Source organism: Micropterus dolomieu, linkage group LG05 (genome assembly GCF_021292245.1).
Source record: "Micropterus dolomieu isolate WLL.071019.BEF.003 ecotype Adirondacks linkage group LG05, ASM2129224v1, whole genome shotgun sequence".
NCBI lineage: Eukaryota > Metazoa > Chordata > Actinopteri > Centrarchiformes > Centrarchidae > Micropterus > Micropterus dolomieu.
In genome coordinates this window covers 33,146,270-33,162,531 of record NC_060154.1, presented here as the reverse complement: position 1 = coordinate 33,162,531, position 16,262 = coordinate 33,146,270, and the positions used below count along the sequence as shown (strand labels likewise).

Genomic DNA, 16,262 nt, shown 5'->3' with positions numbered 1-16,262 from the left:
AAATTGTTTTGTAACCTTGGCCAGATCTGTGCCTTGCCACAATTCTGTCTCTGAGCTCTTCAGGCAGTTCCTTTGACCTCATGATTCTCATTTGCTCTGACATGCACTGTGAGCTGTAAGGTCTTATATAGACAGGTGTGTGGCTTTCCTAATCAAGTCCAATCAGTATAATCAAACACAGCTGGACTCAAATGAAGGTGTAGAACCATCTCAAGGATGATCAGAAGAAATAGACAGCACCTGAGTTAAATATGAGTGTCACGGCAAAGGGTCTGAATACTTATGACCATGTGATATTTCAGTTTTTCTTTTTTAATAAATTTGCAAAAATTTCTACATTTCTGTTTTTTTTTCTGTCAAGATGGGGTGCTGAGTGTACATTACTGAGAAATAAAATGAACTTTTTTGATTTTTGGAAAATGGCTGCAATGAAACAAAGAGTGGAAAAATTTAAAGGGGTCTGAATACTTTCCGCACCCACTGTATGTCCTATGGTGTTATCCTTAGCAAATCTAGGTAACAACTATGAATATCATACCATTATTGTGTAGAGCTATCTGTTTCAATCTTTTGCAAGGTTTGACTTGAGGACACTAAGTCTCTGACATTATACAGGGAAATAAAATGATTAATATTGTGAAACTGAAATTGTGTGTGAAAAGCACACACACATACTATCTGGACTAGATTAAATGATAACCATTACCCACACATTAGACTCCATCACCTTGTTCATCTCAGAACCTGAGGAACAAACATAGATGCTGCGTATGAGCATTCCTCAAGTATGTGGTGAGGTACTTCTGAATATTCTTCCGGTTGACGTTCATTGTTTCTTCAAAGGTGAGGGACTTCACAACCTTTTTCACAGTTGGTTTTCGTATACTGCTGTGAGGTCCCGAAGGCTGTTCCCGGGAGTGCTGAGTATTTCTGCCCATTGTTCAATTATGTAGGCATGCTCTTAGACAAGTGTTTTGTGGACAAACTCCTGGAGGATTTTGTTGACATTGCTGGCTATTGGTATCTTTCTGCAGCTGTGGTAATCTAAGATCTCAATTAATTCTTCTTGGTCAACGCTGTTTAATTAAATCTGATTGTCATGATTCAAACACTATACGCTCAGATTCAGCCATGTATCTGAGGAAATTTTCCACTACATTGCACTTCACATATCCCAAGGAAGCTTGCTTTAATATGACAGGCATGATCTTCACTGGAAGATAATTCTCCCTTGACCATCCAAAAGCAATTATTCATCCTACACTCTCCTACTGTTGCTGTCCAAAATCATGCGTTAGGTACTTCAAAAGCATTTCCTGTTGTTGCATTGGTCGTAGAATTCATTCCAAAATTCTGATTAAAAAAGTTATACTGATTAGATAACCTAATAATTGTATCAGAGAGCGAGCTAATGAAACAACAATACAAAAAAGTGTAGGTTTTGAAGAAAAGACTGAAAATGTGTCTATGAAAAGTTGTTTCAAATATTCTGCTTTTGCAGTTAAGTACCTTCTCATGCTCCAGTGTTTTTATTGTCTCCTCAGGAACATTTTTCTGTCTCAGTCTTTGTATTTGGACATTTCCACTTAGGGGTGTACTGACTTTTGTTGCCAGCGGTTTAGACATTAATAGCTGTGTGATGTGTTATTTTGAGGGGACAGCAAATTTACACTGTTTTACAAGCTGTACACTCACTACTTTACATTGTAGATAAGTGTCTTCAGTTTCTTCAGTGTTGTCGCATGAAAAGATATAATCAAATATTTACAAAAATGTGACCGGTGTACTCACTTTTGTGAGATACTGTGTATATACACCATATATACATATCAAGAGGCTTGGGCTACAGATAGCTATGATTTTGCAAGGCAGGTGGGCATTGTAACTTTGCATTTGAACTGTACAAGTACTCCAGTCAATCCAAATATGAAATGCTCAAAAAAAAAAATTCAAATATCATGCCACATGAGAAATACTGCGTTCTGCAATGCATCCCAACCTGACGTTGATATGAAATTTGAAAGACATTGTAAAAATACAGGTTATGTACTGTATGTGTAGGCTATATAAAAAGCAAGTTACTAATTATTGTTTTGATGTCTGAGGCACTTTCCCTAACTAACCCTTAACGATGTGCTTCATAAATGCTGCCCTAGTTTTAGCTGTCGGCAGAGCACTCATAGGACCAGGTGTACTGCAGTACAACCACGGAATTTTACTGTAGGAAAAGCTTCTCCTTCAGTTCATGAAATCACTGCAGCATCTGAAGCCAGCAGGACTGATATAATTTGCAGCCTCTGAGAAGTTGCGTGCCAAAGCGTAGTGCCATTACGCGCCCGTTAACTGTTTACCTTCATTTAATCTGAAAACAACAACAGGCTGCTACAGTATAATCCTATACAATCGTATGCAAATGTTTGTGCACCCCTGAAAATTTCCATGATTTTCATTTATAAATAATTGGGTGTTTTGAGCTACAGAAATATTTCAGTAATGAAATGAGGTTTATTGGATGAACAGAAAATGTGCAATATGCATCAAAACGAAAGTAGACAGGTGCATAAATTTGGGCACCCCAAGAGAAATATGACATCAATATTTAGTTGAGCCTCCTTTAGCAGAAATAACGGCCTCTAGACGCTTCCTATAGCCTGTAATGAGTGTCTGTCTGGATAAAGGTATTTTGGACCACTCCTACTTGCAAAACATCTCCAGTTCAGTTAGGTTTGATGGTTGCCGAGCATGGACGCAGGCTGCTTCAAATCACCCCATGAGAATGTTTCTCAATATTTTGAGACGCTAAGTCATTATCTTGAGATGCTAACTTATTATTTGGAGATACTGAGTCAATAATTTGATAGTTTCTCATTATTTCGAAATACTAAGTCAGTATTCTGAGGTTTCTCAGTATTTTGAGATACTAATTCAATGTTTTGAGATACTAATATTTTTTTTTTTATTCAAGTGGCAGAAATGTTTTGCTTTTGTTTATCTTTCAAATAAATGTTCATCATATTAACGTCAATTTTAGTTATAGTAATATTATTAATCAGAGTTCCAAATTTATAGTTCAGTATATTGTTTGGGACTAAATTGACTATCAGTTTTCGTAACCCTTAACCATTTGGACACTCACTATACGCACTATACACTATATCACTATATGCTATACGCACACTCACTATATCTCATTGAAAATTATATTGAACCTAATCCAACCCGTTTAAGCCATCTCCACCATTTGGTTTAGGTATGCTGTGCTAAAAATATCCACTAGATGTCATCGTTTCTTTAAGCAACATGCCTTTTCAGATACCCTCTTTACAGGAAGTTAAAATTGACAAAATCACTGAAGACATGAAGACTCTTTTTGGTGGAATTTTCAAAGGTAAACATGTTTTTTGACATATTATAGATTTTAGAACAGAATTAACTTGTAACTTGATGCAACAAAAATAAGTCTAATATGGGTCTAATAATTTTCTAAAAACATGCTCTACCGGTTGAGTTGGCACTTCATGGTAAAGGTTGCCTAAGCTAATGCAATACAAATTTACTAGCAAATGTAATACAAATTGACTATTTGCTATGAAATTGAAAACTTCTGAACATTTATTGTTAACATGATACATTTAATGTGTTTCCATTTTTTTATATATATATATATGCACTGAATTAATTTCATAAATATATATTTATCTTTGTGAAAACATGTTTTACCAAAATAATAATGCTAAGATAATAAATGTGCAATTTTTATGGAAAAAACTTAAAGACAAATATCTTGAAAACCAAATAAACATCTAGACAAAATAGACATCTGTTGGTAGTAATATTACTAGCATTATAACAGTACATGGTTTGTAAGTGTGATTTTTCTTTTGTTTTACAAATAATAGATGGACACTAAAACATTTTATGGTGCAAGTCCATGAAATTTTCTGGCCTTATACCAGAAAATCCTCAAGACTCTGATGTTGATCTGAGTGATGATGATGATGATAACAACCAAATGGAGCATCCTGATCATCAGCCCACAAAAACAGACAGAGCCAGAGGACAGTGTCTAAATCACCCTCAGGCCCAATGAGAGGCACTCATTGAGGTACTTGGAGAATCTGGAAGTTAGAAGACACTGATGTAAAGACTCCCTTCCTTCAAAACACTCTTCACAAGATTATTCAACATGTTGCACAACATACCGGCCTGTACTCTGCGCAGGAGTTGGGGGATCCAATCAAAACTAGCCCCGACGAGATTGACTATTTCCTGGCAGTACTACCTGTCATAGGTGTTTTCAACTTCCAGCCATGGATCACTACCGGCACCACCAGTCTCGTTTCAAGACATAAAGAAATTCAAGCTGTTATGCCATATGATTCATTTTACTGATAGTCAACAGGACAAAGACAGTCCAAATGGCTCTTCATGGCAAAAGTATGCATTTTAATGCCAACAAACTTTAGAAAACCTCATAAAATGTTGTTGCAGAAATAAATCTGTATGACTGTCAACAGCAGAGAAGGAAAATTCAGCACTCAGGGGAGTATGCACTACACTGTAACTTCATTGATTATTGAATAACATTTTAAATATTAACAAGTCACACACTAAATCAAGTAAATACTGTATTTCTGTTCTTAACACCAGAAATAAAGTGGATTTAATGCCAAAAACATTTTTTGCTGTTGTACCACCACATATATGAGCAATCTGCTATGATCTAACATATGTGTCTATATATATCTGTATATCTGTCTGAAGGCTGAGAGTACATAACGATGTGTTCTTCTTAAATACTCAAAGAACAGAAATATTTACTTGATTTAGTGTTTGCCATGTTCGTAATATTCAAAATGTTCAATAATCAATGATGTTACTGTGTAGTGCCCGTTTTGTATCAACTCCCTATAAACACAATGGGATGAAGTGCTCAAGTTGCCTTCTCTGCTGTTGTCATTTTATATGATGTTTTCTAAAGTTTGTTTGTTTGTATTAAAATGCATTTTTGAGTATTCCCGCGAAGAGCCATCTTGACCGTTTGGTAGAGCAGTATCTCAGAAAAACTGTTAATTTATTTTTTTTGATATTTGTTGTTATGCCCTAATGAAATAAAAACAAAAATGAGGGGAAAAAAAATTCCATTACTTTTTTCTTGGTGAGGACTTAAGAGTGGTTAACCCTGATGTGAAATTGTAGTTGAAATATATTAATAATAATAGTGATAATTATTATTATTTCATATAAATATTTATGCCATTTAAACCAGAATTCCCTACACAGGTTACATTAATTCATTCAGCATCAATGTGCAACAACAGCTAATGATGCTTGACAAAAACTATAGGCTATGCTTAAAATGAGATGCAGGGGCCTACCAGAATATCTGGGTATGTGTGATATGGGAGTATACCAATATATTGTCTTTAATGTATGCTGAAATTACATGTGAGTAAACATTTAGAAGACTATCTTGACAGTATAATGATGATGCTACTGTATGTATGAGTATGATGGTACATCACTGCTATCCAGTTTATTTGTGTCTATAAACCTGACTCTCTCTCCTCTAGCTTGTCCATCAGGATCCGCTTTATGGTTGTTCATAGCAACATCCTGACAGTCATCAGTCAGGTGATTGGCTGGATTTACTTTCTGGCTTGGTCAGTGTCCTTCTATCCACAAGCCTGGGAAAACTGGAGGAGGAAAAGGTAGTTTTGTGTCTGTCCACCTTTCTCCTCATTCACCTAGGATTTCTTTGATATTTGCAGTTTTGCACAAGTGACCTAAGAATAGGATGGTGTTTTTAAACTGTCAGATATCAAAATCTTGATCTTTGATTTAATAGCATCTCAGTTCACTCAGATATAGGCCTACCTTTTGAACCCAGAAGCATTCACTCAAAAATACTCTCTCTCTGCTCAGACAGACTTCCAGCTCAAAGCCCTAAATTTTATACTAGAAAAACATGGTGGCTGTACTGGAAATGTGAAAATGAAACTGCTATAAATAATATAATGCTATATATTGTTTATGCTGAAATCATGCTTTAAGAAGTTATAGCTTCAGCACCTGTTTTGTAGTTTGTGAGTTGTATTATCATGCAAACACTCCTTGTAAATGGGCTTTACTTGTATAGCACCTTTCTAGTCTTCTGACCACTCAAAAAGCCTTACACTACATGTCAAATTTACCTACAACTGTGTAGTTTGTAGTTTGCTAATTGCATATGTTGGGCTCAAAATAAATTCTCAGTGGATGTTTCCCAAATTATTGTCATAGTCTAGTTTAATCTTTTACATTTAGAAGATTTTGCAAGTTATGATTACATTAGATTCCCCCAAAATAAGCCACAGGGATTTAACTAAGCTTTTGTCTTTGTAAGACAGACAGTGGGTAGCTGACAGTACTATAATTGAGGGGAGTGAGATGGGGGATGACATGCAAGAAAGCTCAAGCTGAACTCAAACTGGGACATTTCAGTTACATGGTCAGGATCTTAAAGGAGACCTATTATACTGCATTTCCAGTCCTATATTGTAGTTCTGTGATTCTTGTATGGCAGCTTTGCATGATTCAAAGTTAGAAAAAGATTTTTTCTATCTTATACTGGCCCTTCATGTAGTGCTTCATTTCAGCTACTGTCTGAAACAAGCTTTAGATGCTCCTGTCTCCTTAAACCCCCCTTTCAATGCCCACTGTCTTATTTGCCAAGACCTGAAGCATGTTAGCAGACAAGAACACAGATTGAGAAAGGCCGGCTGACGTTGCCGCAGAGCAGTACAGACAGACTGAGCGTAGCCAAAGTCCTTCTAGACAAGTCATGCCACTCAGCCGCCATCTTGGCAACACCTCCGGGCAGCTATTTTGGACTAACAAGACCAGGCGCCTATGTGAATGAATGGCGAGAGAGCCAGAACTGCATTTTCACTGGTCACCAACACATAAAAATTACATGAATAGAATCAGCAGTAAAATCTGATAAAAATTGCTGAAAAAGTTTGACAACTTTGCCCCAAAATAAGGTTTAAAAAGCGTTTTTCCCGACCGGTTATACTCCTACCATGCATGCGTCACCTCTTCCGCGCAGTAGAAGTAAAACAGACCCTTACGGCAGTGGAACCACACGATTGGCTGAAATATGATTTCCGCTTTGGCTGTTAAAAGCAGCTGATTTGCTTTCCAGCGGGAGGGGCGGGATAACCGCCATCTTTGCTGTTACGGGCTTTCCCCATAGAGTTGTATTGAGGATGCAGTTGAGTGGCGTGTCTCCTCTATAAAACGTCTCTGGCGTAGCAGTGTGGAGCAAATGACCATATATGGAATACCGGCTCCATCTAGCTCCATGTGTTGTCAAAGGGAGCCATTACTAGAGTATTCAGAACAGGAGGCTTTGGCTCACAGGGATTTCTTTTAAATACTTTTTCCTCATTATTTGAAGCTTTGGCCATGTTTACCATGAACATCCAACATTGTAGATAAGTCATAAAATATGGGAAAGCATAATAGGTCTCCTTTAAATGTGCAGGGGTTATGTTGTTTATAAACTTTATGTAATAAGGTACAAGATACATTTATCATTTTACTACACAAGGTTATACACTCATTGGCCACTTTATTAGGCACACCTTGCTATAACCAGGTTGAACCCCCTTTTGCCTTTTGAATTGCCTTATTCTTCGTGGCATATTTTCAACAAGTGTTGGAAACATTCCTCAGAGACTTTGGTCCATATTGACATGATAGCATTATGTCAGATGCTGCAGATCGGCTGCACGTCCATGATGCTGTGGCTATATGCCATTGACAAGATTTTTTTATTGACTAATAGCATTCACTTCACGCCCCAGTCACACCTCCATTACTGGCCACTAGCATTCAGACATTCACCCCTCCCCACCCCCCACCCCCCCCCTCTTAAAAATGGTGGTGATGGTGGTAACTGACAAAGTCTGAGAGTTTTTTGCTTTGCTTTGGCTTGCTGAGATCCTTTTTTGTTTTGTTTTTTGGGAAGAGGATTCACTCTAGTGGGGGAAAATGGGACTGATCCCTCCAGAGATCCTTTATTTTGACTTATTTGCTCAGGGCTGAATTGAACTGTTGGTTTTAAAAGTTTGAATTTCCAATGTGTGGCGTTTTTTGTTGAGCCATGGACTCTTAAGTTGTTGTTAAAGTATTCAAGCTGACTGAAAGGCATTTTGTCTTTTTGTTGTGTTTGTATATCGAATGCACTGTTTTATACTCTGATTATTGCTGTGTTTGTTAGTGTGCATGCAGTGTTTTGGTTATTACAAATAAGTGGTTACATGATGGGGTTTTGAGCACTGAGTCATGTATCCATGTGGGGGATTGTCCTGAATAAGAGCAGGCACCACAAACATACAGGTAATCCTCTACAATGCGAATCTCCCATTCCATTACGTTATAAAGGCACTTTTTTTGGATTGAGATCTGGTGACTGTGGAGGCCAGTGGAGTACAAAGAACTCATTGTCATGTTCTTTGTGACATAGTGCATGATCCTGCTGTAAGTAGCCATTAGAAGATGGGTACACTGTGGTCATAAAGGGGATGGACATGGTCATCAGCAATACTTGGGTAGGCTGTCGCATTTAAACGATGCTCAATTGGTACTAAGGAACCCAAAGTGTACCAAGAAAATATCCCCCACATCATTACACTAGCTTGAACTGATGATACAAGGCAGGATGGATGCATGCTTTCATGCTGTTTACTCCAAATTCTGACCCTACCATCTGAATGTCGCAGCTGAAATGGAGACTCATCAGACCAGCAAGGTTTTTCCCAATCTTCTGTCTGCTTCAAGGTTCAACGTGTGCGTTCAGAGATGGTATTCTGCATACCCTGGCTGTAACAAGTGGTTATTTGAGTTACTATTGCCTTTTTGTCATCTCTAACCAGTTTGCCCATTCTGCTCTGACATCAACAAGGCATTTTTGTCCACACAACTGCTGCACACTAGATATTTATTTCTTTTTCGGACCATTCTCTGTTTGTCTTGATCACATCTACATGTCTAAATGCATGAGTTTCTGGCATGTGATTGGCTGATTAGCTATTTGTGTTAACAAGCAATTTAACAGGCGTACCTAATAAAGTGGCTGGTGAGTGTATAACGCGATGAAGTATGTAAAATACATGATTCATACCTGTGCCCAGTTAGACTTAGCATACTTAGCCCCTTCTCGTTGTTATGTTTGATTAGGCTGGACATGCAAAAAAACTGACTCACACAAGTAATACTAACATGTTTGTTTTCTTAGTGTTGTAGGTCTCAACTTTGACTTCCTGGCTCTCAACCTAACTGGCTTCATCGCATACAGTGTCTTCAATATAGGGCTGTTCTGGGTTCCTTATATAAAGGTAATATTTATTTTGTTTCCAGGTCACTATTCAAAGTTTGAATCTCAGGTCAGTTCACAGTGGATTATGTTAAAGAGGTCATATTATGCTCATTTTCAGGTTCAAAATCTTATTTAGGGGTTGTACCAGAACAGGTTTACATGGTTTAATTTTCAAAAAACAACATATTTTTGTCATACTGCACATTGCTGTAGCTCCTTTTTTCACCCTGTGTGCTCAACACTTCGTTTTAGGAGTGCTGCAACTCACCTCTACAAGATCAACTTTATTGTCCCCTAAGGGAAATTTGTCTTGGGCATCAGTGCCACATAAGGCTGCAGTAACAACAGTAACACATATGGACTTCACACTCACATACATCATACAGTCCTCATCATACATTTACATTACATTGCACAAGTATCTGAGACACTACAGAGTCAGTAATTGATTACAAAGTAAGAAGAACCTGAATGATATGAAACCTCTGAATAATTCTATTCAGTTGCACTTGAGCTCATTCAGCAGTGAACATAAAATTATGTAGCATGACTACATTGGTTATTCTCATGGCAGGGACTTGGAGACAGGCAATACACACACAATTCCTTGATTACAGTGGAGTTTATTAACTAAGATGATATAAAAATGCGGTTAAATACATCAACGAAATAAACAATGGCTAAACAATAAGAAGGGGGTTCTATTGTGGGGAGCATTTGACTCATACGGCAGCTAATGAATGCAATTAGATGATACTAACTCGATTAAATTTGTCTAGGAGTTTCCAGGATTAAATATACTGGACTGACAGACTATGGGACATCACTGTCACAGAATGCATGGTTTTGGTCTTACTGCGTGTCGCTTCTCCCAGCCGGGTGCTGGTCAACGGCCTCACACTGGCTGAGATTCTTCTTGGTTAGGACAGCTTAAAGCCGTCGGCCAGTCGCTTTCTCTGCCGGGGAATTGCTCCGGAGGTCCGTCTTTTTTCGGCTTACTGGAGACTCGCAGTGGGGCCTTTCCAACCCTGTCTCGGGTCAGAGGTTTTAGTTGTCCTTTGTTACTGCTGGCGGGACCACGTGGTTGGCCCGGGCGTCGGGGATCAGTGTAAGTTAGCTTGACGAAATAAAGCTTAAAAAAAACTTGGTCGTTCTTCAATTAAATTAGTGTAACTTAACAGTCTGATAACTTTAACAAACAAAAATAAAATAAAAACAACAAGTAAGTTGCTGGAAATGAGTGAAAAATTGATGTTGCGGCGCTTCATGTGTGTGGTTTGGAAACAAACAAAAAGGCTTTGTTGCGCCGGGCCGAAGTTCTTAGGGCGTTGCCGAGAGAGGGGGCACGCTGGGCGCGTGCCGAAGCACAGTTGGAAGGCCAGGAACAAAACAGAGGACAAGAGAGTGAACGACAGCATGTGTCGCGCTTTTGTTGGTTGGGGCGTGGTTCCCAGAGGGCAGTCCTTTGTTCCCTGAGGGAGGGTTTTGTTTCCGGCTGAGAAGACGGTCTTCTTAACTTTTAATGTCTATTAAAAAAAAGAAAATCTAATTGTAATCAAATATCTTCCCACAATCAAACCTTAGTTGTCACACGTCTGTACCATTCTTAGAGAATATAAGCAAGATACACGAATGGCATTAGATTATGGACAGGTAAATAAAGTGACATTTATACATCAACGGCATTTCAGACGATGGCATGTAATACTTATTTTGTCCACTTGGGGGAGCTCGGGTTACATGAGGATAGCTCTGATTAATCCTAAAACAAAATTCTCAGGAACTGGGGAATTTAGTCATTTTTAACCTTAAATTTGAGCTGGAAAATGAATCGAGTGTAGGATGACATTTCTTTATCATAATTTCTAAAGGAGGTGTCAAAGTATTGTGAACAAAGCATTGGTTACAAAAAAAATGAATAAAGTCAGGTGACCTTGCTGAAAATTGAAATACTGCAAAATTAACTTATTTAACAACTTTTCAACAACAAATACACCAACATGGTACCATAACTATCAAATGGAGGCAAACGTAATCAAGTAACTAAAAGATTATTTAATTAAACAAGGTAATGCTTTGAGTCTTGAGGAGACAGTGCTCTGTTTACATAAAGGAATTTAGGCTGTCTCTGGTGTCCTGGAGTTCCTCACACCTGGGCGTGAAGAGAATATCCTTTGATGTGAGGTAATTAAACAAAGAGCAAGGTCAGTTGCCATGGTTACGTGTGTGGGGGGAGGCAGTTTAGGGTTTCCTTCCAGAGTTTTGATAGGCTGTTCAGGAAAACTCTAATCTCTGGTCAGTGTTCCTTTTGTCACTTTAACAGTCAAGCACCGCGTTATCTGGCTGCGGTATCAGGGGTGGCAAGTTTTACGATCAGACTTCCCAGAAACAGCGACCTTTCAGCTTTTCCTTTGGAGTCGCTTTAGCCGTCTGTTGAGTTGATATCCCAAACCCCGTCCTCCTTCTCTCCGGGAGAGAAAAGAGGAATTTTGAGTCTCCAAATTATTTAATATAAAATGCACAAATCCACACTGTTGGTTCACAACAATTAGAACCGCCGCCATTCTAAAATTCAAAAACTCATTTAAGGTCCGGTTGTTAAAACACCCTAGTGCAAGCAATCATCAATATTAAACTATGCTTAAAAATAAAGTGCTAGAAGTGCTTCAAGCCATCTTGTTCAGAGCAGATTGTTTATTTAAGTGTGCTATTAAGAGTGCTATGGAAGTAGGGATGAAGGGCACCTTTATAGCAGTTACTTTTACATCTGCTAGCTCTGTAGCGTTTCCCTGAAGGTAATACTTAATATTCAGAGTGCAGAATATGGGAAGAGTCGTTCAGAATTTTATGTGCCTGGGAGTCTACTCTTTTTTCAAAGATGGTCTGAAGGGAGGTGTAGTCTTTCTTTCCCATAACCTTCATCGCAGCTTTTATTATTCTTTCAATTTTTGTTTTTCACTGGATGGTAAGGATGCCAAACCAGGATGCCATTCTATATCTGATCAGATTTTCCGGCACTGCGTTGTAAAATAAAGTCATGATCTTAGTACTCACCCCAAACAAAGAAAATGCAATCTATGGGCCAGTTTGGCACACATAGTCAACATGCACATTTCCTTTTAATTGATTATCTAACTGTATACCCAAGTACTTATATGAAGTTACTTGCTTGATTTCTATTCAATTCAATTTTATTTATATAGCGCCAAATCACAACAACAGTTATCTCACAGCGCTTTTCATAAAAGAGCAGGTCTAGACCATACTCTATGATGCTATTTACAGAAGCCCAACAGTTCCCACCAAGAGCAAGCACTACGCAACAGAGGCAAGGAAAAACTTCCTTTTAAAAGGCAGAAACCTCGAGCAGAACCATGGCTCAGGGTGGGCGGCCATCTGCCTCGACCGGTAGGGGTGAAGGAGAGAGCGAGAGAGAGAGAGAGAGAGAGAGAGAGGAACAGAGAGAGAGGGGAGCCTACACAATATACATACAGAGGTACAGACAGTAAAGGTGATGTTGCTATAGACTAAATGAAAAATGGTACAGATATTTATAGTAGTGTTAATGGTAACAGTCGTAATGTTAATGATTATAATAACAATAATAACAATAGGACTAGTAACAATAGTCGTTGCAGCGGAGGGTGTCAAGCAGGAACACGGGGGCAGCAGGTGACCCGCAGCCACAGATCCAGACTCCACAGCTCCAGAGCCAGAAAACCTGCAGGAAGTGATAGGAGGAGAGGGACGAGAAAGCACAAGACTACCAGAAAGGGGAGAAGTTGTGTTAGTAACATGCATTAATGGGATGAGGTTGCATACAGAGGGAGAGAAAGTAGAGGAGAGAGGAGCTCAGTGCATCATAGGAAATCCCCCGGCAGTCTAGGCCTATAGCAGCATAACTAAGGGATGGTTCAGGACTCACCTGAGCCAGCCCTAACTATAAGCTTTATCAAAGAGGAAATTCTTAAGCCTACTCTTAAATGTGGAGATGGTGTCTGCCTCCTGAACCCAAACTGGAACCTGGTTCCACAGGAGAGGAGCTTGATAGCTGAACGCTCTGGCTCCTAGTCTACTTTTGGAGACTCTAGGAACCACAAGTAACCCTGCATTCTGGGAGCGCAGGGCTCTGGTGGGGTAGTAAGGTACAATGAGCTCTTTAAGATAAGATGGTGCCTGACCATTAAGAGCTTTGTAGGTAAGAAGAATGATTTTAAATTCTCTTCTGGATTTTACAGGAAGCCAATGCAAAGAAGCTAAGACAGGAGAAATATGATCTCTTTTCCTGGTTCTTGTCAGACCACGTGCTGCAGCATTCTGAATCAGCTGAAGAGTCTTAACGGACTTTTTCGAGCAGCCTGATAAGGAATTGCAGTAATGCAGCCTAGAAGTAACAAATGCATGGACTAGTTTTTCTGCATCATTTTTAGACAGGATGTTCCTGATTTTCGAAATATTACGTAGGTGAAAAAAGGCGGTCCTTGAAATTTGCTTAATGTGAGACTTAAACGACATGTCCTGATCAAAGATAACTCCAAGATTCCTCACAGTGGTGCTGGAGGCCAGGGCGATGCCATCAAGGGAAACTGATGCGTCATGGAGGTACTTAGGCCCCAGAACAATAACTTCAGTTTTATCTGAGTTTAACATTAGAAAATTACAGGTCATCCAGGTTTTAACATCCTGAAGGCACATTTGAAGTTTAGCTAACTGATGAGTTTCATCTGGTATAATCGATAGATATAACTGAGTATCATCTGCATAACAATGAAAGCTTATGGAATATTTCCTGATAATATTGCCTAAAGGAAGCATATATAAAGTGAAGAGGATTGGTCCGAGGACAGATCCTTGAGGAACTCCATGACTAACTTTGGCATGTATGGAGGACTCATCGTTAACATGTACAAACTGAAATCGGAAACCAGCTTAGAGCGGCTCCTTTAATGCCAATGAAATGTTCCAATCTCTGCAATAGGATCTGATGGTCAATGGTATCAAATGCAGCACTAAGATCTAATAAAACCAGTACAGAGACAAGTCCTTTGTCTGATGCAATAAGGAGGTCGTTGTCGCTGTCTCTGTGCTATGATGAGCTCTAAATCCTGACTGAAAATCCTCAAATAAACTATTGCTCTGTAGAAAGTCACACAGCTGTTTAGCAACCGCTTTCTCCAGAACCTTAGAGAGAAATGGAAGGTTAGATATAGGTCTATAGTTGGCTAAAACATCCGGATCAAGTTTGGGCTTTTTCAGGAGAGGTTTAATTACAGCTACTTTTAAGTACTGTGGTACATAGCCTGTTGATAAAGATAGATTGATCATATCTAGTAAAGAGGTGCTGACTAAGGGTAAAACATCTTTAAGCAACCTAGTCAGGATGGGGTCTAAGAGGCAGGTTGATGGTTTAGATGAAGAAATTATTGAAGTTATTTGGTAAAGATTGAGGGAAGCAAAACAGTTTAAACATATATCTGGTTCTACAGCTGTTTCTAAGGTTCCTGAGTTAAGAGATAAGTTGGTGCCAGTTGAGGGCAGGTCTTGGTGAATTTTGTCTCTAATAGCTAGAATTTTATCATTAAAGAAGCACATGAATACAATGTATTAACAGTGGTAAAGCTCCTGGGCTAGACGGATTTACGATTGAATTCTACAAAACTTTCAAAGAAAAAATAATAGTTCCACTTTTTAACATGTATGAAGAAGCATTTAAAAATGAGGTTCTCCCACCCACTCTAAGACAGGCTATGATCACTTTGATATTAAAACCAGGTAAACCTCCTGCAGAATGCTCATCATTCAGACCAATAAGTTTGATGGGGGTTGATACTAAAATACTTTGTAAAGTTTTAGCAAAGAGATTAGACCCCTTTATCTCACATCTAGTTCATAACGATAAAAATGGCTTTGTACCAAAACCTCAAGGGTTTCATAATATAAGAAGAGTTTTGAATATAATTCATGAGAAATTTGATGCTAAAGATACGGCTTTATTATCACTTGATGCCCGTCAGGCCTTTGACAGAATAGAGTGGTCATACTTGTTTAACGTTCTTCCGAGGTATGGATTTGGCTTCAACTTTCTCAAATGGGTTAAACTTTTGTATACAAATCCCAAAGCCAGTGTCTTGACAAACAACATAGTCTCTAAACCTTTCACATTGGAACATTCCACTCGCCAGGGATGCCCGTTATCTCCAATGTTATTTATTTTGGCTATGGAGCCCTTGGCAATGACGATAAGAATGCGAACTGATATATTTGGCATCCAATTAGGAGATCAGGAGCATATATTGTCCTTATATGCTGATGATCTGATAGTCTTTTTGACAAGGCTGTCCATCAGTGTCCCAAATTTAATGCAACAAATGGAGCTATTTGGTCGATTTTCTGGTTATGAAATAAATGATTCAAAATCTTCTATTCTATTTTTGAACAGGGACGAGAGGCTAAACCCAGTCATACAGACCCCGTTTATCAATGCAAAAGAGGGATTTGTGTATCTTGGTGTTAAAATTACTCCAGACATTAAAACCATTGTACCAATGAATTATGATCCTTTGGTTAGTGAAGTAAAGGAGTCTTTAAATAAATGGACAGTAATGCCCGTGTCAATGATTGGCAGAATAAACATGATCAAAATGAGCATATTACCAAAATTTTTATATCTGTTTCAGGCACTCCCTTTGCCTCTCTCAAAACAATTTTTTGATGAATTAAACACTGTCTTTAATAGATTCATTTGGAATAATAAAAAACCTAGACTAAGGCTTCGACTGCTGTACATGCCATATGAGAGAGGGGGGTTACAACTCCCTAATTTTAAATTATATTACTGGTCTGCACAGCTGCGCTCAGCCATATTCTACTTTGCAACTGAGACACCCCCAGCATGGAT

At 38.6% G+C, this 16,262-nt stretch overlaps 1 protein-coding gene across 6 annotated transcripts in view; it reads left to right on the top strand.

Annotated features, from left to right (window-relative positions):
* The window catches only part of ctns (cystinosin, lysosomal cystine transporter), a 51,121-nt gene that overhangs the window by 15,051 nt on the left and 19,808 nt on the right, over nucleotides 1-16,262 (top strand). For 2 of the 6 annotated variants that reach the window (XM_046049194.1, XM_046049195.1), the window contains exons 6-7: nucleotides 5,574-5,711; nucleotides 9,284-9,383. In XM_046049194.1, coding sequence (XP_045905150.1) covers nucleotides 5,574-5,711; nucleotides 9,284-9,383 — 238 coding nt within the window. Of the gene's footprint in view, nucleotides 1-3,312; nucleotides 3,389-3,899; nucleotides 4,106-5,573; nucleotides 5,712-9,283; nucleotides 9,384-16,262 lie in introns of all 6 variants that reach the window. The other 4 variants (XM_046049198.1, XM_046049197.1, XM_046049199.1 and 1 more) reach the window with 4 other exon arrangements.